The sequence below is a fragment of the Haliotis rufescens genome, unplaced genomic scaffold (assembly GCF_023055435.1).
Source record: "Haliotis rufescens isolate VD_foot unplaced genomic scaffold, xgHalRufe1.0.p SCAF_1, whole genome shotgun sequence".
NCBI lineage: Eukaryota > Metazoa > Mollusca > Gastropoda > Lepetellida > Haliotidae > Haliotis > Haliotis rufescens.
In genome coordinates, this window is record NW_025963779.1 from 39,141,902 (window position 1) to 39,167,809 (window position 25,908).

The following is a 25,908-nucleotide window of genomic DNA, read 5'->3' on the forward strand; positions in this document are numbered from 1 at the left end:
GCTCTCAACACTCTTCTTTTAAATTGACATTCAAATTCGCCGCCCGTGTCAAGTTGACCTGTAAGACATCAACAGCGAAGCAGGTGCGTGCCCTCTGACCTTTGTGACGTCACATCACAACGTTTAGACATGGCGGTTTAGTCTAGCAACGGCCCCGGACAGCGAGCACACACTGTTGCGTGTAAACAAATCAAGATGCCGATAGGAAAGAGGGAAGAATTTTGGGTGAATGAGAGCATAAAGAATGATTCTTTTGAATCTTTCTTTAACGTGGGCAAGGAATTGGGGAGGTAAGTGCACTAGACTGAGCTTGGTTTGTTTGTTGTCATTGATTTTTTTGCAATAACACTAACAGTTTCCATAACATATTCAGTGTCACTCTGACATGTCAGTCACCGAACTACATGTGCATTACTACCACGTACGCATGACCATGTATATTTCCCACCCTTGGCCTCTATAAATATGCATGACATTGTCTAGCTCTTCAGGATCGACTATACAAAGCTGCACACACGCGCACTATAACCATTCTAGAAGAATACGTGAACACAATCAATTAAGCAATTCAGATTTTTTTCATATAGATAGATTCTCCTCAAAGATATCTATCTATCTATCTATCTATCTATTGGTCTGTCTGTCTGTCTGTCAGTCTGTGTGTGTGTGTGTGTGTGTGTGTGTGTGTGTGTGTGTGTGTGTGTGTGCCAACTCATCAGGAACAGATTATTTTTTTAAACTTATTAATCTTTAGGTCTTTTTATTGAACTTGCAAAACAATTAATCCACACTAGTTTCAACTATTGCAATAGACAGAAATGTATTCACCCAAATACCCCAAAGTTTGGTTTTTGTACACACTTATTTCACAACCAGAGGACGACCATGCAAGATCTAACATAAACTATAGTCTACAGTTGGCATGAATGTAAGCTTATGCACATTTTGGTATTCATAACCAATGGAACAAACAAGTTGCCATTCTACTCCCTATGACCTGCTCAAGGTGAGTGCTGAACACATGACAACCAGTGACATATGATCGGCCTCCGGTGAGTGCTGGCATGGAAGGGTGCAACAATATAGGCACAATACGATACGTATCTTGATACAAGTACAGATCATGATACATAACCCATCTCAATGATATGCCAGAATAACAACACAAACAGCCATGAATTGAAATACTCATGTAATGGTGATGATTGTCTGTCACAAAAAGTAACAGGAAAGCCCAAATGATCCTGGACCTGGGATTTGAATGAAATGGTTGTGTTTTCAAGCTCACAGTTAACCCTATCATGTATAGGTTATTCTTTCATTAAAAAAACAGTAAATTGTATTTTGTCTTCATCTATCGCAATACAGGTTCGTATACATCTTACTTAGTATTGGTCATGTATTGCGGTGTATGTATTTCAATGTATCATTTCCCCCTTACTGCACTGACCAGAGTGGATTGGGTGGCCCAGTGTCTGGTGCTGCAATTCGCTGTGCATAGTTGCATCCTTTGGCATGCAAGAACCCATGGGTTTGCATCCCATATTTGCCATGGTTATATACTGTAGGTTTGTCATCACCATAGTGAGCATACTTACATTCATGAGTTTCACGAGAGTCACTGGTAAATGTGCAGGACCTGCTTGCTGTCTTCCCAGATGAAGGTGACACGCTGTGGAACACAGTTCAAAGTGGCGTTGAACCAAACTCAAACGCTGTACTGACTTGTTTGTTCATGATGACATACACTTTGCCATTAGCCAGGAAAATCAGTATTGCAAGAAACTGGCCTAACTTAGATCACTGATACTTAAGTAATATATAGTTGTCAATCTCATTAAAATCAGATCTTAGTTTTCGCTAATGCTAAACAAGGATCTGAGGACATCCCATTACGGGTCACATCAGAACAACCTTTCACCAATGAAATGACTGACAAGAAATTGACATTAGCCAAACAGAAGGCAGCTTTCTCAAGCCTTACGACACTAGTCTCAAACCGGCGACTACGCTTCGAAACATATATTGACGTGTTCTCGATTAAAAAAATTAAAACTGATAAGAAGAACACTCTGGAATGTCTTATAGATGGCCTAGATTGTATGGATACAATCATAAAACCCGTAACTGTTGTTTGGAATACCCCATGTTATATATTTCGTGGTTGCATGATTAGAAAACGCATTCCGACTGCCACTTTCATGATCTGGTAAGCGATGCTCTGATTGTTTGGATGAAAGCTTGTCCGACATGACCATTAATGGGATGTCCTCAGATCTTTGTTTAGCGATAGCGAGAACAAAGATATGATTTTAATGAGATTGTAAAGTTGTAAGATAATTGGCATGAATTTTCATGTGAAAATGGCTGCAAATTTGCTGAAAATAGCACATTATATATGCTCTTAGATATATGAAAACCAAACATAATTTACTAATCATGTATACATAGAGATGTAGCAGAGAAGACATGTGGAATGTTTAAATCTTTCTTTTAAGTTATTTTACCTTTTGTTTATTGTAACGCTTAAATGCAGGTGAGCTACAGAGCTTCATGGCTCTATTTTTAACACTATTAACATGTATGCATTTTTCCAGGGGTGCTACCTCCTTTGTATACAAGTGCGAGCAGAAGGGTACTGGTATTCCATGGGCAGCCAAAGTAATCAAGAAACATGTAAGCATGGAGCACCTGCTGTCTTTGTCCAGGGTCTGATCCGAGATTCCGAACTAAGTGCTCTTGACAGGCAAATTGTATTGTCTCAAATTTGATTTTATTAATATGAATTCTTATTTTTTTTATTTCAGCCACATTTTAATGTTATGTTTTAACAACACATTCAATTAAAAAGATATATAATTTAGCATTGAAGCCTCTTCCTCTATGCTGGTCCTGTTGTCAGTGAAATACAGGCACCTTGACCAAGTCATTGCTGATACTTGCTGCAGACTTGGTGATGAATATCAGCCTCTGAGCACGAATAGATAAGCCCCTGATGTCCCAAATACTTAAAAAATAACACCCAGCACTATCCAACATGACACAGCACTATCCAATATGACACACAATGCTATCCAACATGACACACAATGCTATCCCACATGACACACAATGCTATCCAACATGACACACAATGCTATCCCACATGACACACAACACTATCCCATATGACACACAACACTATCCAACATGACACACAATGCTATCCAACATGACACACAATGCTATCCCACATGACACACAATGGTATCCAACATGACACACAATGCTATCCCACATGACATAACACTATCCAACATGACACACAATGCTATCCCACATGACACACAACACTATCCCACATGACACACAATGCTATCCAACATGACACACAATGCTATCCAACATGACACACAATGCTATCCCACATGACACACAATGCTATCCAACATGACACACAATGCTATCCAACATGACACACAATGCTATCCAACATGACACACAATGCTATCCAACATGACACACAACACTATCCAACTTGACACACAATGCTATCCAACATGACACACACTGCTTTCTAACATAACACACAACACTATCCAGCACAACACACAACACTATCCAGCACAACACACAATGCTATCCAACATGACACACAATGCCATCCAACATGACACACAACACTATCCAACTTGACACACAATGCTATCCAACATGACACACACTGCTTTCTAACATAACACACAGCACTATCCAGCACAACACACAGCGCTATCCAACGTGACACAGAACTCTATCCAACATAACAGACAATGCTATCCAACGTGACACACATGGCTATCTAACATAACAGACAATGCTATCCAACGTGACACACATGGCTATCTAACATAACAGACAATGCTATCCAACGTGACACACATGGCTATCTAACATAACAGACAATGCTATCCAACGTGACACACATGGCTATCTAACATAACAGACAATGCTATCCAACGTGACACACATGGACTCACATTCCAAATGACTAAATAAACATGCTAGATTTAAGCTTTTCGAAGTTGCAACAAATAGATACATTCTGAATTTAATAACATTTGCAAAGATAATACATATTTTGTGGCCTTTAAGTTAATCCAAATTTTGTATTTGTATATTTCAGGTAGATAAAAAAGTTGTGCGCACAGAGATAGGAATCCTGTTGAAATTAAGTCATCCCAATATCGTAAGTAAAGTGCATATGGTTTATACAGATGTGTCATCAGTATCATAGCCTCTCACCTAACCCTCCAGGCGCCACCAGGAGACACCAGAAAACTGGAATATGTTGGCATTCTAAATAATAACATGTACAGTTATAGGTTGCAAAATAACAGAGAAATTAGCTCTTTCTATATCCTACTGTGACATATACTGTGTGTCACAATGAAAAGTTTGTTGTCAAAATAATAGAGTGTGGTGTAGATCTAAATCTTGCAAGATTTGCTGAATTTTCTTTCGTAGGCCTACTTCATGTTGGCTTATGAAGGAGTTCTGCTGCATACTTTCAAAGCTCATCATCTATGCGAGTAAAGTATAGATAACAATGTTTGAGCATGTGCGTTTCCATACTTACATCAACAGTGTTGCCTTAACTCTTTCAACACCTTAGGCCGGTAGGCCGTCCAAGAAGCCTTGAGTCCCCAGACACTGTAGGCCGGTAGACTTGCCAAGCCGTAGTCAAAATAGTTTATATTTTTATGAACCTTCAATACCATTCATTTTTTAAATCTATCACATTTCACAATTTCTGAAATGCATATTCCATTTCAATTTTTTATTTTTTATTGATAGATTAAAAGATTATTCACTATTACCTGCAATGTTATTGAAAATAAAATTCTCAGACACATTTGTTAGGCAAATGACATCTCGGCTTTCGTTGCCTCAAATACTTGACTCGGAGCCGATGTTTAATGCCAAAATATATGCATGAAAAATCTTTGTCACAGCTCGTAAGCTAGCACGATACATCCACGAAGCTCCATATCTTTATGCAGAACGCAATTTCCTGCTTAAAACGTTCAGAATAAGACGATTTAACAAAAAACATTTGCCAAAATCTGAAATTCATCATACATGAGTAATTTAATTGGCTGCCTGAGGTCAAATGCTCAAATTTCACTAATCACGAACCTTGTAGCAGATTTCGGCAAGAAAGCGTCATTAAAAACCAATTTTGATCCAATGAAATTGTATGTTATAGCTACGTAAAGTGAGTGAGTGAGTATGGTTTTACGCCGCTTTTAGCAATATTCCAGCAATATCACGGCTGGGGACACCAGAAATGGGCTTCACACATTGTATCCATGTCGGGAATCGAACCCGGGTCTTCAGCGTGATGAGCGAACGCTTTAACCACTGGGCTATCCGACCGCCCCTCTACGAAAAGACTCCAGGCGATGTTACAAGCATGTAGATGAAAAAAATAAGTTCTCTAATGATGTGTTATATGTCAGTCTTCGACATACTTGTTATTCATACAAAGCCTCGAAAACGGAGGTATTTCTTCATGTTACTGAGCAGACAGCCGCTGTTATCGGGAAATGGGTGAAAACAGATACTTATATCTACGAGTATTTATGATTCTTTTTAAAATAATTTTCCAATTACATTAAAAATGAAAATAAAAAAGAAATAGGTAAGTGGATTTTATGAAATCTTATATTTGCCAACCGTATTTTCTTGAGTATAGTGCGCACTTTTTTTCTAAAAAAACACAATTGTGTAGAAGGGGGTTCGTAATATACACGAATTAATGAGTTTTGATGTTTTTTCCCCCATGGAAAGACATTACCGTGAGCACGTAACACCAGAAATACCATGTCAATAAATCCATACTGAAGTTTTTGCAAATTATTCATGTAATTACACTGTCAGGCTATAAAAAGTGTTCTTTGTATATCTGGACTTATGTTTGTAACTTATTTCATTAATTTTATTCATAATTCCTTTTAATATTGTTTTAATTAATTTAGGCAAAATCGTGTGTAAAGTTATATCATTGGGTGTGTCTTGACCGAATCACCGGTAGATTCCATGAAAACGTGTGTACAGCTGATTGCTGTGTCTGGCTTAGTTTACGAGAAAATACACAAGGTAATCTTAATCCCTGGATCTAAAACAATGCCTAGCTGAACCAAAAAAATACAATTTAAACGGTAAATCAACATGTCTGGTGATTTTTTATCTCAAATTTTGAATTTGTACTGTCAAAGTTTCTCATCACCCGTTCGTTTGCCGGACTTCGCTGAAGGGGTACAGTGTAATTTTTTCTGTGCATTATATTCAAATTTCTTTTTTTCCAAAATATTGAACCCACTAGAGGGGGGTGCACATTATACATGGGTGCACACTATACTCAAGAAAATACGGTACTTGGTCCTTAATCTGGATGATATGAATGTGTTAGCTTACATTTTTTTATTTACAACAAACTTAATGAAGTTGTAATTGCATTATTTAAATAATGTGTTAAACATAACTTTCATATTTATAAACAATAGGATTAGACCTTTCAAATGGCATATAACATGTAGTAGCAACAATGTTTTACAAGCAGATATTTTCTTTGGCTTCATCTATCACTCAAGAATCTCTGGGAACTCAGTGTCACAGCAGTAAACGCTTCTGGTTGACTGGTGTTGAAAGAGTTAAATCAGTTTGACAATTTGCTCAAAACATTGGACTCAACTTCACTCAGCATCAATATTTAGTTCATAGTATAACAGAGATACACATGTTGCCTGTGAATTTAACTGTGCTTTATTTGATGTTTGAAACCTCATGCTGCTTGTATGCTTCCAAATTGAACTTGGCACAATTAAATCTATAGGTAATCTAGCTCTACATTGAAAACACAGTATGCTTATCTCTTATGTAACTCACAGTTTGAGACTGTTAGTTAGTGTCTTGTTATGTTATGAACAGCTGCAAAATAGTGCTGATTCAGAATTAATAACTAATCATTTGATAGGCACTAATGATTTCATGAACTATATTCTTGATTCGTAAATCAAGAAAAACTCAGTTTCAATCATTCGAAAGCACCAAAGAGTAAATTCAGGATTAATTCTTGTTTAGTTGAATGGGAAGTTTAAGTTTGGAATACCCATGGTTGTGAGACACTTTTGGCAACTTAACCTTTATTCATTCTGTAAAGTAAGTGAGATACTCTATGTTAGTTTGACTGAAAGCACCATACATTTGATGTTTGATACTGAAGACAAGTTTCTGTTTTTGTGTTAAGATTAGACTTAAAGAGATCTATGAGACCCGGACAGACATTACACTGGTGCTGGAGCTGGTGACCGGAGGGGAGCTGTTTGACAGGTAACCCTGCTCGCCTGATGGGGGCCACCTGTGTGGAGAGACAGGAGTAAGGGGGGTGTTTGTGCTCACCTGATGGGGGCCACCTGTGTAGAGAGACAGGAGTGATGGAGGTGTTTGTGCTCACCTGATGGGGGCCACCTGTGTAGAGAGACAGGAGTGATGGAGGTGTTTGTTCTCACCTGATGGGGGCCACCTGTGTGGAGAGACAGGAGTGAGGGAAGTGTTTGTTCTCACCTGATGGGGGCCACCTGTGTAGAGAGACAGGAGTAAGGGAGGTGTTTGTTCTCACCTGATGGGGGCCACCTGTGTAGAGAGACAGGAGTGAGGGAAGTGTTTGTTCTCACCTGATGGGGGCCACCTGTGTAGAGAGACAGGAGTGAAGGGGGTGTCAGGGCAGGTAAAGCTGATCATCTTTGCTTCAGAAGTAAATGTCGAATGTGCAAGAATAAAATTGCTGTAATGATTTTTCAGAATTGTGTCTCGTGGCTTCTACAGTGAGAAAGATGCAGCCAAGGCAGTGCGGGACATGCTGACTGCAGTTGATGTAAGTACACCAGGTGCACATCACCAGCAATACAGACTGTATACACTATATCAGGGCACCTGCTTGTTTCAGTGACTTTAGTTTACTTAGGAAGTAATGTAACAATGGTAATATGACATTGGAGAATTTGTGAACACAAATACTATGTTTTTGTTTAAGTACCATAGTGATTACCTTAGGGACTGGTAATATATTGTAGTTGAGGGGATGAGATTATGGGGAGGGGGGTCATGAAAATAATGATAGCGAAAGAGGGTTCCTAAAATTTATCACAATTACTGGAGGGGGGAAGAGTCATGAAAAATTGACATTTTCATTTTTTCAGTTTGAACATTATTTTGGGACTGCTAATGTAGAATAGGTCGGGGGGTGTCATGGAAAAATGTTGCATAAAGTAGAGGGAGTGGGGGTCAGCAAAGTAACAACACAGTCCTAAGACCAATCCCAAACACGCCACTCACTTACCCATAATAAATTACCAGTCCTTAACTCTCTTCACTTTGTCAAACAGTTGTTGCAGCAAAATGACCCAAGATTTTCTGAGTAACCTAGTTCCCTTATCTGTTTCAGTACCTGCATGAAAATGGTGTGGTACACCGAGACTTGAAGGTATGTCAACCTGTTGTTCTATAGAGAGCCGTCCTAGGGAAAATGGGGGAAGACCTTGGGTAGGGTAGACAGCCTCACTAGAGGAAGTGTGGGAGGGTAGAGTTTGTTTGTTTTGTTTATTTGTTGTTTAATGCGGCACTCTGCAATATTCCAGCTATAAGATAGAGGTCTGTAAAAAATCGAGTCTGGACCAGACAATCCAGTGATTGACATCATGAGCATCGATCCACGCAATTGGGATGGGATGACATGCATCAACCAAGTCAGTGAGTCTGACCACCCGATCCCGTTAGTTGCCTCCTACAACAAGAATAGTCACCTATTCTACCAACCTCCCTAGATCGTATCAAGAATATAGAAGGCTCAAGGTTGATTCGCACATTATAAGGTTCTTCTAAACTGACCATCTGTGTAGATTTTATCTGGTCTCTATGCAGAGTGGCAACTTTTACAACAATTTGCATTTGTATTGGGCTTAGCGAGTAATGCATTATAAGGAATGCCCTCTATTGTCTGGATAGTACCTTGTGAAATCCGAAAAGGGAGAACAGTTCCTGAATGTCCATGTAACTCTTATGCTTATATTTTCAGCCAGAAAACATGTTGTATGAAAATTTGGCTCCTGAATCAAAGCTGAAAATAGGCAAGTTACAATTGGTTGTTGTGTTTATCAATAAACATATCCCGAGTATGGGGACAGTACATTAATAAACATGTGCAGAGCATGGGTGCAATAGGTTGTTAAATACATTAATAAACATGTGCAGAGCATGGGTGCAATAGGTTGTTAAATACATTAATAAACATGTGCAGAGTATGGGTGCAATAGGTTGTTTAATACATTAATAAACACGTGCAGAGTATGGGTGCAATAGGTTGTTAAATACATTAATAAACATGTGCAGAGCATGGGTGCAATAGGTTGTTTAATACATTAATAAACACGTGCAGAGTATGGGTGCAATAGGTTGTTTAATACATTAATAAACACGTGCAGAGTATGGGTGCAATAGGTTGTTAAATACATTAATAAACATGTGCAGAGCATGGGTGCAATAGGTTGTTTAATACATTAATAAACACGTGCAGAGTATGGGTGCAATAGGTTGTTAAATACATTAATAAACATGTACAGAGCATGGGTGCAATAGGTTGTTAAAACATAAAATAAACATGTGCAGAGCATGGGTGCAAAAGGTTGTTAAATACATTAACAAACATGCAGAGCATGGGTGCAATAGGTTGTTAAATACATTCATAAACATGTGCAGAGCATGGGTGCAATAGGTTGCTAAATACATTAATAAACATGTGCAGAGCATGGGTGCAATAGGTTGTTAAAAACATAAATAAACATGTGCAGAGCATGGGTGCAATAGGTTGTTAAATACATTAATAAACATGTGCAGAGCATGGGTGCAATAGGTTGTTAAAAACATAAGTAAACACGTGCAGCGTGTGGGTGCAATAGGTTGTTAAATACATTAATAAACACGTGCAGAGCATGGGTACAATAGATTGTGATATTTGATTTAGTGTAATTCTAGATTAGATACCTGAATTTTCAATTTGGAACCAAGTGTTTTAGCGCAAGGTTTCAAATGGATAAACATAAAGTGTTTAATCTACAGTTGGACTACCTCAAATTTCAAAAGAGAACTTTTATCTCCATTCTACCATGGTGACAAGAATTCTTTGAAAACAGTACTCCTTTTGTACGTGTCATTATACATGGGTAAACAGGTCATAGAACATTCCGAAAAGGGTCACAGGTATTGAAAATCAAAACAAATACTACCCATGTTTAAGCTTAATTAGAAATAGTGACAAAAAACTGCTGAACTAATTTATTTAATAACAAACTGTTAAGTATTAAGCATGATTTATATTTAGTGTTTTACCTTTCCTGATGCTACACAGTGCTTCCGCTTCCCTACCCTATAAAAACAGACAGTACAGGAACGAAGAGACAGTTGAAACAGACTACAGCCCATGCCTCAGCATCCAAGAGTTATCCCCCTTGGCCTCTATTATGTATTATGTTATTTGACGCTAAAGGGTTTTCGGCTCATGCTGCGGAAGCTGTCCTGAGCTCATCGTTCCTCCACTCGTTCCCTGTATGATGAGAAGGTGCGTTGGTTCCAGGCCTTCTGCTTGTCCAGGCACATTGTTCCTGTGGAGGCGACCATCCCCCACAGGGGTGACTTTTTGGTTTTTCTTCACCAGTTCCGTCACCTGGCTGGTTCCACAATTGCGACCTATCTTATTGCGCTCAATTCTGCCCTGAAGATCGCAAGTGGTTCCCGGCTGTCATCAGCCCCTGTCCTATTTGCCATGGTCCGAGGTTTTTGACTGGAGGACCAGACTAAGAAGTTCCAACCCCCCAGCTTGGGATCTCAATGTTGTTTTGTGACTTACGCCAGGCCCCATATGATGCTTGCATCTGGCTCATTTGAAGATCTCACCTTAAGACTTGCTTTCTCCTGGCCCTTGAGACAGCAGCCAGGGTTAGCGAGCTTCATGCCCTGGGTGTGAGCGGGGTCTGGTTTGACCAGCGGCCTGATCTGAGAGGGCTTGACCTGTGTCCTATCCCTTTGCTGGCCGTACCGGGAGCCTCAGCCTTGCTTTCGCCTGCTTGGTTTCTTGCCGAATGGTTTTGTTCTGATTAAATGCAATGTTTTTATACTCACCTGACGCTGCTGTCATACAGTGATGAATATGAGGGACAAGGGACCAAGGGGGATAACTCTTGGATGCTGAGGAATGGGCTGTAGTCTGTTTCAACTGTCTCTTCGTTCCAGTACTGTCTGTCTGTATAAGGTAGGGAAGCTAAAGCACTGTGTAGCTTCAGGTAAGTATAAAAACATTGCATCAAAAATGCTCATTTTTACGTTATTAATAAACATGTCCAGAGACTGGGTACTAAAGGTTATTGCTCTAGGGACTACCCATTTGATATTAGCAATACCAGATATATTTTTAATTAAAACCATGAGACTCAAATTTATTTCTGAAAAACATCTTGCAACAATGTAATATTGTGGCAGACAATTTCTTTTGTTTTCAGAAGTATGAAGCAAGATGTTTTCAATGTTTAATTGCAGCTGATTTTGGGCTGTCAAAAATAATAGGACCAGAAGTTACCATGACAACAGTTTGTGGCACACCTGGATATTGTGGTAAGATTTGATATTTTTATACTGTCACTCTACCACCACACAGATACTGTCACTGTGTACCAACACACAGACACTGTCACTCTACCAACACACAGTTGCTGTCACTGTACCAACACACAGATACTGTCACTCTACCAACACACAGACACTGTCACTGTACCAACACACAGATACTGTCACTGTACCAACACACACAGATACTGTCACTGTACCAACACACACAGACACTGTCACTGTGTACCAACACACACAGATACTGTCACTGTACCAACACACACAGATACTGTCACTGTACCAACACACACAGACACTGTCACTGTGTACCAACACACAGACACTGTCACTCTATCAACACACAGACACTGTCACTCTACCAACACACAGATACTGTCACTGTTCCAACACACACAGATACTGTCACTGTACCAACACACACAGACACTGTCACTGTGTACCAACACACACAGATACTGTCACTGTACCAACACACACAGATACTGTCACTCTACAAACACACAGAAACTGTCACTGTGTACCAACACAAACAGACACTGTCACTGTACCAACACACAGACACTGTCACTGTACCAACACACACAGACACTGTCACTGTATTAACACACAGACACTGTCACTGTACCAACACACACAGACACTGTCACTGTGTACCAACACACAGACACTGTCACTGTACCAACACACACAGACACTGTCACTCTACCAACACACAAAAACACTGTCACTGTGTACCAACACACAGACACTGTCACTCTACCAACACACAGACACTGTCACTCTACCAACACACAGACACTGTCACTGTACCAACACACACAGACACTGTCACTCTACCAACACACAGACACTGTCACTCTACAAACACACAGACACTGTCACTGTGTACCAACACACAGACACTGTCACTCTACCAACACACAGACACTGTCACTGTGTACCAACACACACAGACACTGTCACTCTACCAACACACAGACACTGTCACTCTACAAACACACAGACACTGTCACTGTGTACCAACACACACAGACACTGTCACTCTACCAACACACAGACACTGTCACTGTACCAACATACACAGACACTGTCACTGTACCAACACACAGACACTGTCACTGTACCAACACACACAGACACTGTCACTGTGTACCAACACACAGACACTGTCACTGTACCAACACACACAGACACTGTCACTGTGTACCAACACACACAGATACTGTCACTCTACCAACACACAGACACTGTCACTCTACCAACACACAGACACTGTCACTCTACCAACACACAGATACTGTCACTCTACCAACACACACAGATACTGTCACTGTACCAACACACACAGATACTGTCACTCTACAAACACACAGACACTGTCACTGTGTACCAACACACACAGATACTGTCACTGTACCAACACACACAGACACTGTCACTGTGTACCAACACACACAGACACTGTCACTGTGTACCAACACACAGACACTGTCACTGTACCAACACACACAGACACTGTCACTGTATTAACACACAGACACTGTCACTGTACCAACACACACAGACACTGTCACTGTGTACCAACACACAGACACTGTCACTGTACCAACACACACAGACACTGTCACTCTACCAACACACAAAAACACTGTCACTGTGTACCAACACACAGACACTGTCACTCTACCAACACACAGACACTGTCACTCTACCAACACACAGACACTGTCACTGTACCAACACACACAGACACTGTCACTCTACCAACACACAGACACTGTCACTCTACAAACACACAGACACTGTCACTGTGTACCAACACACAGACACTGTCACTCTACCAACACACAGACACTGTCACTGTGTACCAACACACACAGACACTGTCACTCTACCAACACACAGACACTGTCACTCTACAAACACACAGACACTGTCACTGTGTACCAACACACACAGACACTGTCACTCTACCAACACACAGACACTGTCACTGTACCAACATACACAGACACTGTCACTGTACCAACACACAGACACTGTCACTGTACCAACACACACAGACACTGTCACTGTGTACCAACACACAGACACTGTCACTGTACCAACACACACAGACACTGTCACTGTGTACCAACACACACAGATACTGTCACTCTACCAACACACAGACACTGTCACTCTACCAACACACAGACACTGTCACTCTACCAACACACAGATACTGTCACTCTACCAACACACACAGATACTGTCACTGTACCAACACACACAGATACTGTCACTCTACAAACACACAGACACTGTCACTGTGTACCAACACACACAGATACTGTCACTGTACCAACACACACAGACACTGTCACTGTGTACCAACACACACAGACACTGTCACTGTGTACCAACACACAGACACTGTCACTGTACAAACACACAGACACTGTCACTCTACAAACACACAGACACTGCCACTGTACCAACACACACAGACACTGTCACTGTACCAACACACACAGATACTGTCACTGTACCAACACACAGACACTGTCACTCTACAAACACACAGACACTGTCACTCTACCAACACACAGACACTGTCACTCTACCAACACACAGATACTGTCACTCTACCAACACACACAGATACTGTCACTGTACCAACACACACAGATACTGTCACTCTACAAACCCACAGACACTGTCACTGTGTACCAACACACAGACACTGTCACTGTACCAACACACAGACACTGTCACTGTACCAACACACACAGACACTGTCACTGTACCAACACACACAGATACTGTCACTGTACCAACACACAGACACTGTCACTCTACAAACACACAGACACTGTCACTGTACCAACACACACAGACACTGTCACTGTACCAACACACACAGATACTGTCACTGTACCAACACACAGACACTGTCACTCTACAAACACACAGACACTGTCACTGTGTACCAACACACACAGATACTGTCACTGTGTACCAACACACAGACACTGTCACTGTACCAAGACACAGACACTGTCACTCTACCAACACACACAGACACTGTCACTGTGTACCAACACACACAGACACTGTCACTGTGTACCAACACACACAGACACTGTCACTGTGTACCAACACACACAGATACTGTCACTGTACCAACACACACAGATACTGTCACTGTACCAACACACAGACACTGTCACTCTACAAACACACAGACACTGTCACTGTGTACCAACACACACAGATACTGTCACTGTGTACCAACACACAGAGATACTGTCACTGTATACCAACACACACTTTTAATGACATAGATTACAATAGTGTTTAGATTTGCAGAGGTTTCTATATTTTCCAGCTCCAGAAGTTCTCCTTGGAAGGAAGTACACCCAGGCAATTGACATGTGGAGTGTGGGTGTCATCACATATATACTGTAAGTCCTGTCTCATCATTCAAGGGGCATGCTCATGACGGTCAAGACCAGTACACACTGTCACACATTGCAAGTCCAGTTACACACATATTGTACGTCACACATATGCACACCATGTATCAAGACGGCCCCTGGACCTCAATAGATATTTCTTTTGTGAAAATGTTAAGCTGTTTTTACTGAATTTCTGCCAACACAACTGTATATGCAAAATAATCATAGGTGGAAGATAATAATGTTTATTACTTGCCTGTGAAGAGATCACCCATTTAATAAACATACAGCTGTATTACACATTGTGTAATACCAAAACGCGTGCTTATGTACTCACGGAATATGTTTCACAAACAAATATTGAAAGCTCTCAACATCCCTTGGCTTAGTCAACGACATTGAGTGTGGACTTGATAGATCACTGAGAGGAGCTTGTGCACACTCGATGACCCCAGCAACCTTGTTGCTAGGCTGACGTCACATGGCATTGTTTCGCCGATGGATCTTGCAACAAACTTCCACAAATTTCGTCATCGGGTATTGTGACGTTATTGTAAACTTTTAGGTGCAAGGCCCGTTCCACAAGGCGATTGTATTGTAGCGCAATGACAGTCTTTAGTCTAAGTTAAAGTATGTGAGTTGCGATAGTCTTAGCCCTACGATAATTTTGTGAATTCTAAAGGTGGACCGTTGTATGGTATTAAATTCATACGTTTCAACTTTGGACGTGTTTGAAGTATTATTCTGTTAAACTCAATTGGACTATGCCATGGATAGTGTAGGTGTCAGCCTATTCATACTCAACAGTATAATTAAAAAAAACGTTATAAATGGCAAGTTATAAATAAAATACTAAACTCGCTCCCGTGTAAAACCAATTGTGAATAGGTGTGGTATCTGACGAGCGAAAGTGTGTCAGATGCCACAACTATTCACTCGTTTCATAAAATTGTATTCTATATTCTATATTAACATCACTCCCTTTAATTCATGTTGATTGTGTTTATTCATGATTTTAAGAAGTGTCTTCCTTTACATTGCCTAATAATGTCTTTCTGTCCATCAGTTTGTGTGGCTACGAGCCATTCAGTGCTGACACAGACCGTCAGATGTACAAGCGCATCATCAAGGCAGATTATAAGTTTGATTGTCCCTGGTGGGACGAGGTGTCAGAGAACGCTAAGGTAAACTTGGCTAACACTTGACTAGTCATCTAAACTGACCAGGTGTTCACAGTTCCTCAACAGCAACAATTGTGAGGAGATCCAAGGTAGAACTGGTTGTCTTCAAGTGACAGTGCTGGTTCCACATTGCACTGGGGGACTAATTCACACATATCTATTATGTTGCCACATATCCCTGCATTCAGGCCTCTGACTTCTGTATATATGTTTACCGTTATTGTTTTGGACAGTCACATTCGTACAGGTGTGGTTAGGCTATCCCAATATCATTGCATTGTAATACAGTGGACTCTGTTCACACTAACATCCACTGAAACCTAAACTCAAAATGTGAGCTTAGATGTACAAATGGTAATTGAATCACATGCTTTCACACGTTAGGTTTTGCCCCGGAATTGGGACTGGGTCTTCTTACTGATGTTGGTACACTAGAGATGGAATATAGATAGAGTAGTGATGATATAGCCTGCTTTGTGTATTTATTGTAGGACCTTGTACGAAAGATGCTGCACCTGGACCCTAAAAAGCGTGTGACTGCTGCAGAAGCTCTTAAACATCCGTGGGTGATGGGCAAGGCCGCTCGTATGGACCACATGGAGTCCACCTTCGACAACATCAAGGAGTTCAATGCCAGGAGGAAACTTAAGGTACACATACATGCTTCTCTGGGCTGAAACTAAAGAGCGTGACAGTCACAGTATGGAGGTATTTCTTTATGCAGCATCAGCAGTTTTGTAGCAGATTGCAGAAGAAAAAACTATGATGTGGTACTAATCTTCCTAGTCAGTAGACCCTCTATCTACCTAGTCAGTAGACCCTCTTTCTACCTACTCAGTAGACCCACTATCTACCTAGTCTGTAGACCCTCTATCTACCTAGTCAGTAGACCTTCTATCTACCTAGTCAGTAGACCCTCTATCTACCTACTCAGTAGACCCTCTATCTACCTAGTCAGTAGACCTTCTATCTACCTACTCTGTAGACCCTCTATCTACCTAGTCTGTAGACCTTCTATCTTCCTAGTCAGTAGACCCTCTATCTACCTAGTCAGTAGACCTTCTATCTACCTAGTCAGTAGACCCTCTATCTACCTAGTCTGTAGACCCTCTATCTACCTATTCAGTAGACCCTCTATCTACCTAGTCGATAGACCCTCTATCTACCTAGTCAGTAGACCCTCTATCTACCTAGTCAGTAGACCTTCTATCTACCTAGTCTGTAGACCCTCTATCTACCTAGTCAGTAGACCCTCTATCTACCTAGTCGATAGACCCTCTATCTACCTAGTCAGTAGACCCTCTATCTACCTAGTCAGTAGACCTTCTATCTACCTAGTCTGTAGACCCTCTATCTACCTAGTCAGTAGACCCTTTTTCTATCTAGTCAGTAGACCCTCTATCTACCTTGTCAGTAGACCCTCTATCTACCTAGTCAGTAGACCTTCTATCTACCTATTTTTATCGATAGATTAAACAATTATTCACTATTTCCTGTATTGTTATTGAAAATAAAACTCTCGGACACACTTCGACAACAGGTCCACATCAAACATGTCAAAGAGCAAAATAATGACGTTTCAAGCAAATCTTTACATATATTATACAAGGTAATAAATAAAACCAACAAATATGTACCTAAAAGTTGTCAAACTTACATCTAAGTTATTATTTCCATCTTTTCATGTGATCGCGTGTAATGTAAGTCAAATGACATCTCGTCACCTTGAATTCTCGTCTCGGACACGATTTTAATGCAGAAATATATGCATGAAAAATCTTTGTCACATCTCGTGACCTAGCACAATACATTCACGAAAAGTTCCTTATTTTTAATATATATCATGATTTGCTGCTTAAAACGTTTAGAATAACACGGTTTAACAAAAATCTTTCGTCAACTTCTGAAATTTATCATATACACGAGGCAGTACCATAGCTGTAATTTGATTGGCTGCCTTAGGTCACACGCTCAAATTTGACCGATCCCGAACCTTGTAGCAGATTTCGTCTAGAAAGCGTCATTAGAAACTAGTTTTTATCCAATGAAATCGCTTGTTATAACTATGAAAAAAATCCAGGTGAAGATACGAACAAATAGATGAAGGAATAAGCTTTCTAGCGATGTTTCATATGCCAGTCTTCGACAAATGTGTTATTCATACGAAGCCTCTAAAACGGGGGTATTTCTTCATGTTACTGTGCGGACAGCCGCTGTTATCAGGAAATGGGTGATGACATATACTATTTATAATTCTTTTTAAAATGATTTTCCACTTATGTAAAAAATGAAAATAAAACAAAAATAGGCAAGTGGATTTTATGAAATCTTATGTTTTAGTCTGATTTCAGTCGTATTAATGGGTATCTCATACCTCTAGTCGCACATTACAAGGAAGCCAGAAGCTGGAATGTAATCAATAAACATGTTTCCGTCCTGTTGCGCACGCACCTCCCTATGACATGTCACAAAACTCTCAGCGCGCCTCTGAGCTGGTCGCTCGAGAAGGACTTTCGCGATAGACTGCTAGTTTGTATTCTACTAGTACTTATCGTGTATCTACAGTTGTTGTTCTAATACAGTAATAATAATATGTCTTACCTGTAGACTCCTGGAATGTAATCCTTGGTAATCCATTGTTTGTGTTCAACATGTGTTTCACTGTTTGACTTGATTATACACGTGGCAACATGTCGGGCTTTTCTGCCTCGTGTCAAAGTATACTGTCCAAAGTAGATCCTCACAAGTATTGTCCTTCCTGCTTAATTAAGGACGGATTTTAAACGTGTTCTTGGGATAAACGTTGTAAAGTATGTGATCACTTTAATAAACTTTAATTGGTATATTCGTGTGTTGGCAAAGCGGGCTACTGACCAGCGCTACAAGCAGAGTAGGTCATCGGGTGGATCCCTGGACTCTGCAGCCTCTACATCTGGCCCTGGGGGTGGCGTGTCGGCCACACCCAAGAAATCGGTTGATAACGACCTGCCCCAGTCAACTTATGTTTTCGACAAAACACGTGACCGTTCGCCTGCTGATGATACTACCCGCACAACTGATCTTCGTCAATCGGTTGATCGAGAGCGTCACTCCGCCACCCCCGTTATGACGGGACCGGCTCGTGACGAGGACCATGAGGGGACTACGGTCCCCAGTCGGTCCGTCTCTCGTCCTACCAACGACGATAGGTCGACAGTGAACACGGATCCCACTCTACAAGTCGTTCCCGCCCCGGGACGACAGGTCGAGTGCCTCGTCGAGAGACAGTAAAACGACATGAGGACGTTCGTCACCTTCGAGGTCGTCGGGAGTTCGATTTGGACGATAACAACGATGGGGATCGTAGTACTTCTACAGTTAGGGATCGTTGCCCTCGTCCCCACAGGGACGTGCGACGCTCTTGAAGGGAGTTTTGGGGAAATCAGCGTCGTAGAGATAATGATCGATCGTCACCCTCGTCTCACTTTCATATCGACCCGGCTTTGATAGGCCAGATCACGGCGGCGGTACTCGCCTTGACGGCGTCGACCGAGAAGGGTTCGACTACGTCGGAGGTCCATGGACCATCGTCCTGTACACCTGTTCCTTCATCTACGCCTACACAATCGACGTCGACGATGGATTGTGACGACAGCTTGGCCATGGCTTGGCTATCTCACTTTTCTGCCTGAGTTATCAAAAGATGATGACACACCGACGTGTGCTGGCTTTAAGGTTGGAGATACGCCGCAGTCTCTTCAGTCTTCTCCTCCCGATGTCTTCAGAGGCATGGCTCACGATATGGACCAGAACTTGCCTCTGCTCTGCCGGGGCAGAGTTTCAGCAAACCACCTGTTCGATCGCTTCACCCGATCTATGGCATGCCGTTTTCGTCACCCATGAGTAGGGACTTGGATTGGGGGCTACTCTTCAAGAAACCAGCGCCCTCCAAGATTCTTGTAGTAGACAGGCATTGGGGATCCATGGACACTGCTGTTCGTCACCAGCTACAACCGCTTGCTATGCTGTCGACAGCGAGCCAGCGGCGGAGGTAGTGAGGTCCCTTCCCCCGCCATCACCGTCTTCGGAGTCTACTACCTTTAGACGAGCTACCTGTAGGGGGAAGACTTCATCACATGGATCATGAAGACGGTCGTAGAATGGCTCCATCGACAGGCGATCAGGGTCGCCTTCTACCTAGAGGAGCCGTCTCCTACGGGCGACAGGCTCACTAAAATACCTGAATTGCAGAAAATTCTACGTGCCTTCATGGTTGAAGATGACTCACATTAATTCCGACTGCTGGCCTGGGACCTCGATATCGTTCTGCGCTACCTGTCTAGTTCGACTTACGAGCCTCTCGATCAGGTCGCGTTCGACATTGTCTCAGAAAAGCCCAGTTCGTGCGCTTCATATTTACCTGCAGCGATCTGAACAGCGACGACAACATTTTCGACAGCTGTTCATGCTGCTCTCAACCAATGCAAAGCAAGAGATTACACGTAATACTCTCTCCTTTTGGTTGAGAGCGGTCATTCTCAGAGCTTACGAGGCGCAAGGACTCGCACCTCCCACCTCCTCTCATCTGCACGAAGTTCGAGCCATAGCTTCAACATGAGCACACAGTTTGGTCCACTCGTAGTGGCACAACTGATCTCCGAGAAAAGACAGTGAATTTGTGCTTTATTCACTTTGGACTTTTTGCTCGACACTTCGTACCCGATAACAGGTTACAATAAAAACTGTTGGTGAATGTACGCATTCTTATGGTTTTTGTTGCATGCAGTTCTTTGGCTGTTTTATTATGGTTATTCGGTGTATGCATCGTCTTCCCATACTTTATAGTACTGCTCGTATTTTTTAGTTACCTTGTATACTGCGAGTTGCTCTGTAACTAAATTATGCGCCAACCACACTTCGATCGCAATTCAACTGACGAGTGCAGTTGTCTTGTCGCATCGATAATTAGTTGTGTGTCGAAGAGCATTAACCATGCTATTTTTTGTTACCTTGGAGACCGCTTCCGTGGTCTTGTGGTAGAGCGTCCGCCCGGAGAGCGGAAGGTCCAGGGTTCGATCCCAGGCCGCGTCATACAAAAAGACGTTAAAAGATTGTACTTGTTGTTACCCTGTCTGGCGCTCGGCATTAAGGGGCTAAAACAAGGACTGGTCGGCTCGGAGTCAGTATACTGTGTCTGAGTGGGGTATTCATGTTAAACTGCGGCATGGTATCTCAGTGAGCTAGCACTATAAATCGGCATCAGTCAGGACTAGTACAAGCAGCCACACACAGACATACACGTGCATGCACGTCGCTATATAAGTGCAATAATCTTGGACGCGACGTTAAACCCAATTTCACCTCACCGTTACCTTGGATACGACGAGTCGTTCTGTAGCTACTTTATAAGCCGACCACACTTCGATCGCAATTCAACTGACGTGTGCAGTTGTCCTGTCGCATTGATACTTACTTGTGGGTCGAAGAGCATTAAACATGCTGTTTAAGTTACCTTGTATACTGCGCGGTGCTCTGTAACTAAACTATCGGTCGACCACACTTCGATTGCAATTCAACTGACGTGTGCAGTTGTCCTGTCGCATCGATAATTAGTTGTGTGTCTAGGAGCATTAACCATGCTATTTTTAGTTACCTTGGATACGACGAGTCGTTCTGAAACTAAATTATATGCCGTCCACCATTCGATCGCGATTCAATTGTCGTGTGCAGTTGTCCTGTCGCATCGATACTTACTTGTGGGTCGAAGAGCATTAAACATGCTGTTTTAGTTACTTTGTATACTGCGAATTGCTCTTAACTAAACTATACGTTGACCACTTCGGTCGCAGTTCAACTGACGCGTGCAGTTGTCCTGTCACATCGATACTTAGTTGTGTGCCGATGAGCATTAACCATGCTGTGCGTTCGTGATAAACAATTTGTCTCGTCTGTGCATCTGGTCGAATGTTCTATTGTCACTACTGGGGTGAGGAACTTGGTACATTCGACGTGAAAGAGGTCACTTCCTGATTACTTTCCCAAACCTCCTTCCAGTGTTCCGTCGAATTCTACCCATTTGTTCGACTGAAAACAGACTAAAACATGGGTTTTTCAGATTAAAAACGATGTTTTATTGGTCTGTTTTCAGTCGTACGTTCCCACCCAGCCATTCCCACTGGGAAGTAATCCAGTCCAGTCCTGCTTGATGGCTTATTCTTCGAGATTTGTGACATGTCATAGGGAGGTGCATGCGCAACCGGACGGAAACAAGTTTATTGTTTACATTCCAGCTTCTGGCTTCCTTTTATCGTGCGACTAGAGGTATGAGATACCCATTTGTACGACTGAAAACAGACCAATAAAACATCGTTTTTAATCTGAAAAACCCATATTTCCCGAAAAACGTCAATTTTTCACTTCCTTGGTCCTTAATCTGAACGTTATTAACGTGTTAGCTTACATTTTTTATTTACAACAAACTTAATTTAGTTGTAAAGCATTATTAAAATAATGTGTTAAACATAACTTTCATATTTATAAACCATAGGATCAGACCTTTCAAATGGTGTATAACATGTAGTAGCAAAGATATTTAACAAGCAGATATTTTCCTTGATAAATGTTGGCTTCATCTATCACACAAGAGTCTCTGGGCACTTGGTATCCCAGCAGTAAACACTTCTGGTTGACTGGTGTTGAAAGAGTCAAATCAGTTAATCCAAACTTACTTATCCAATCACACAGCAAAAAGCACTTTGTATTAGCACTGAGTCGACCACTTCCGTAAAAACAAACAGTGTTTTCCAACAACAGTTCACTGATTGGTATGCGGGGAAGGTGTCAACAAGCTTGACACGAGTTTGTCTTGACCCAAGCAGTGATAACTCACCGGATGCCCATTGTGTAATTCCTATTCTTTGAATGACATTGTTATATACTTTTCACAACTGCTGCTCAATAAACAGTGTTTGTGTTTATATTCAAGTTGGTATTTCCGCTATCCAACATGTGCAGTAAGGCCGTCTTATTGTTGATGGTCATTTTGGAGATATAAATGTGAAGTTAATTAATGCAAACAAAGACCACTCACGTTTTTCGCATTTAATTCACGCTCGTGTTAGTTTCTAGATTTACAGTATGTGATCTGTCTTGCCAGTCAGTATACAATCTATCTTGCCAGTCAGTAGACCATCTGTCTTGCCAGTCAGTAGACCATCTGTCTTGCCAGTCAGTAGACCATCTGTCTTGCCAGTCAGTAGACCATCTATCTTGCCAGTCAGTAGACCATCTGTCTTGCCAGTCAGTAGACCATCTATCTTGCCAGTCTGTAGACCATCTATCTTGCCAGTCAGTAGACCATCTATCTTGCCAGTCAGTAGACCATCTGTCTTGCCAGTCAGTAGACCATCTATCTTGCCAGTCAGTAGACCATCTATCTTGCCAGTCAGTAGACCATCTGTCTTGCTTCCTTGTCTGAAGAAAATCTGTCTTCCTTGTCACTAGGTCATCTGTCTTCCTTTTCTGTTGGCCATCTGCCTTCCTAAACCATCTTTATTACTACTTGCATTTCATGCTGTGATGCTTGCCACTTTAATTTCAGCTAGAATCTGAACTTCAATGTTATGTGGTTGATGTCTTACTGATTAATTCTATGATGTCTACATGTTTCAAATCACTATTTCAGACTGCAACAGAGGCGGTCATGGCTGTTGCCAGGGCAACCAGAAATATCACTAATATATTTGATGGTCAAGGCCTAGCAGGTCTTGCAGAACCATTCCCAGTTGTGGAACAGGCTGGTGAACTCTCTGCACAAGTCATTGATCAAAGTGAACTCACTGCTGCTGCGAGCTAAATCCCTGCTGATTGGTAATCAACTGACTAATCACAAGACAGTGACATTGATTGGCTATTAACTGACCAGTCACAAGACAGTACCTGTATGGATTTTTATCTTCAATTTTTCTTTGACCGATGAACATTGAGTATCTGTGATATTGTGAAAATGATCTTAGATGATGAAATGGTGACTTGCAACCCATGGTATTGAAGGATATCTTGGAAAGACATACTGATCTTCATTGCACCTGATGGCTACTGAGAAGCTCCCAGTGATGGAGTATCTGATGTTGGACTGTTTGTTACTATTGTTTTACATTTATAAGGTGTTTCATTTTGTGAAAGAGATCTTTCAGAAGTCAATGCCAGTATATTCTGCTCTGTTGATTTGTCATGGTGATTTGTATCTTAGGATTCTTTCCAGGTATATTAATTTAAGAAATCATGCGCAGGTGTATTTAAATATTACTTACTAGTGTTGAGAACCATGTATGTTTTCGCCTATCTTTAATATGTACTGGTCTTCCAATGCAGTATGTGATGCATATTCTATTATCAATTGCTGAAGAAGTACTTGTGCGATACAATATTATCTTTATAGTCAAGAAATAAACAACGAGGTGTTTATCATACAATAAAACACTGCAGGGAGAATAAACCATGACCACAGACCTAATAGGCTTATTGTCCCTACTGTGTTTTATTTTACGATAAGCAAACAAACATGAGTTGTGTATTTCTTTAATGATATTTCAACATTATGTCCATTTTACAAACAGTTGAGTAAACTTTGGTATTTCCCGCATATTCTCACAATCCTCACGTCTATTATCTGTACCTTTTCTCCCAATACCGATCGTCATATCTCTTCCACTTTTGGATGCGATCGTTCTGCCACTGTGTTTATCTGCGTACCTTGTAGCTGGCTGCTTGATGTGTCACCTACCACAGGGCTACCTTGTCTGATGACCTTGTAGCTGGCTGCTTGATGTAAGTTTCACCTACCACAGGGCTACCTTGTAGCTGGCTGCTTGATGTGTCACCTACCACAGGGCTACCTTATAGCTGGCTGCTTGATGTGTCACCTACCACAGGGCTACCTTGTAGCTGGCTGCTTGATGTGTCACCTACCACAGGGCTACCTTGTAGCTGGCTGCTTGATGTAAGTGTCACCTACCACAGGGCTACCTTGTAGCTGGCTGCTTGATGTGTCACCTACCACAGGGCTACCTTATAGCTGGCTGCTTGATGTAAGTTTCACCTACCACAGGGCTACCTTGTAGCTGGCTGCTTGATGTGTCACCTACCACAGGGCTACCTTATAGCTGGCTGCTTGATGTGTCACCTACCACAGGGCTACCTTGTAGCTGGCTGCTTGATGTAAGTTTCACCTACCACAGGGCTTCCTTGTAGCTGGCTGCTTGATGTGTCACCTACCACAGGGCTACCTTGTCTGATGACCTTGTCGCTGGCTGCTTGATGTAAGTTTCACCTACCACAGGGCTACCTTATAGCTGGCTGCTTGATGTAAGTTTCACCTACCACAGGGCTACCTTGTAGCTGGCTGCTTGATGTGTCACCTACCACAGGGCTACCTTGTAGCTGGCTGCTTGATGTGTCACCTACCACAGGGCTACCTTGTAGCTGGCTGCTTGATGTAAGTGTCACCTACCACAGGGCTACCTTGTAGCTGGCTGCTTGATGTGTCACCTACCACAGGGCTACCTTATAGCTGGCTGCTTGATGTAAGTTTCACCTACCACAGGGCT

The 25,908-nt window shown here is 41.7% G+C and overlaps 1 protein-coding gene across 2 annotated transcripts; it reads left to right on the forward strand.

Annotated features, from left to right (window-relative positions):
- Positions 1–114: 114 nt before the first annotated feature.
- Positions 115–25,530, forward strand: LOC124135750 (calcium/calmodulin-dependent protein kinase type IV-like). Of its 2 annotated transcripts, XM_046501277.2 has the most exons (13): positions 115–290; positions 2,598–2,676; positions 4,145–4,207; positions 7,271–7,353; positions 7,825–7,897; positions 8,468–8,506; positions 9,098–9,149; positions 11,611–11,685; positions 15,071–15,146; positions 16,207–16,324; positions 16,813–16,971; positions 23,985–24,177; positions 24,217–25,530. In XM_046501277.2, the coding sequence occupies exons 1-12, from the start codon at positions 196–198 to the stop codon at positions 24,153–24,155; spliced, it is 1,083 nt and encodes a 360-aa protein (XP_046357233.1). In that variant the 5' UTR covers positions 115–195; the 3' UTR covers positions 24,156–24,177; positions 24,217–25,530. The 2 variants fall into 2 exon arrangements, with proteins under 2 accessions (XP_046357233.1, XP_046357232.1); XM_046501276.2 differs by having other exon boundaries at positions 23,985–25,530.
- The last annotated feature ends 378 nt before the right edge of the window (positions 25,531–25,908 follow it).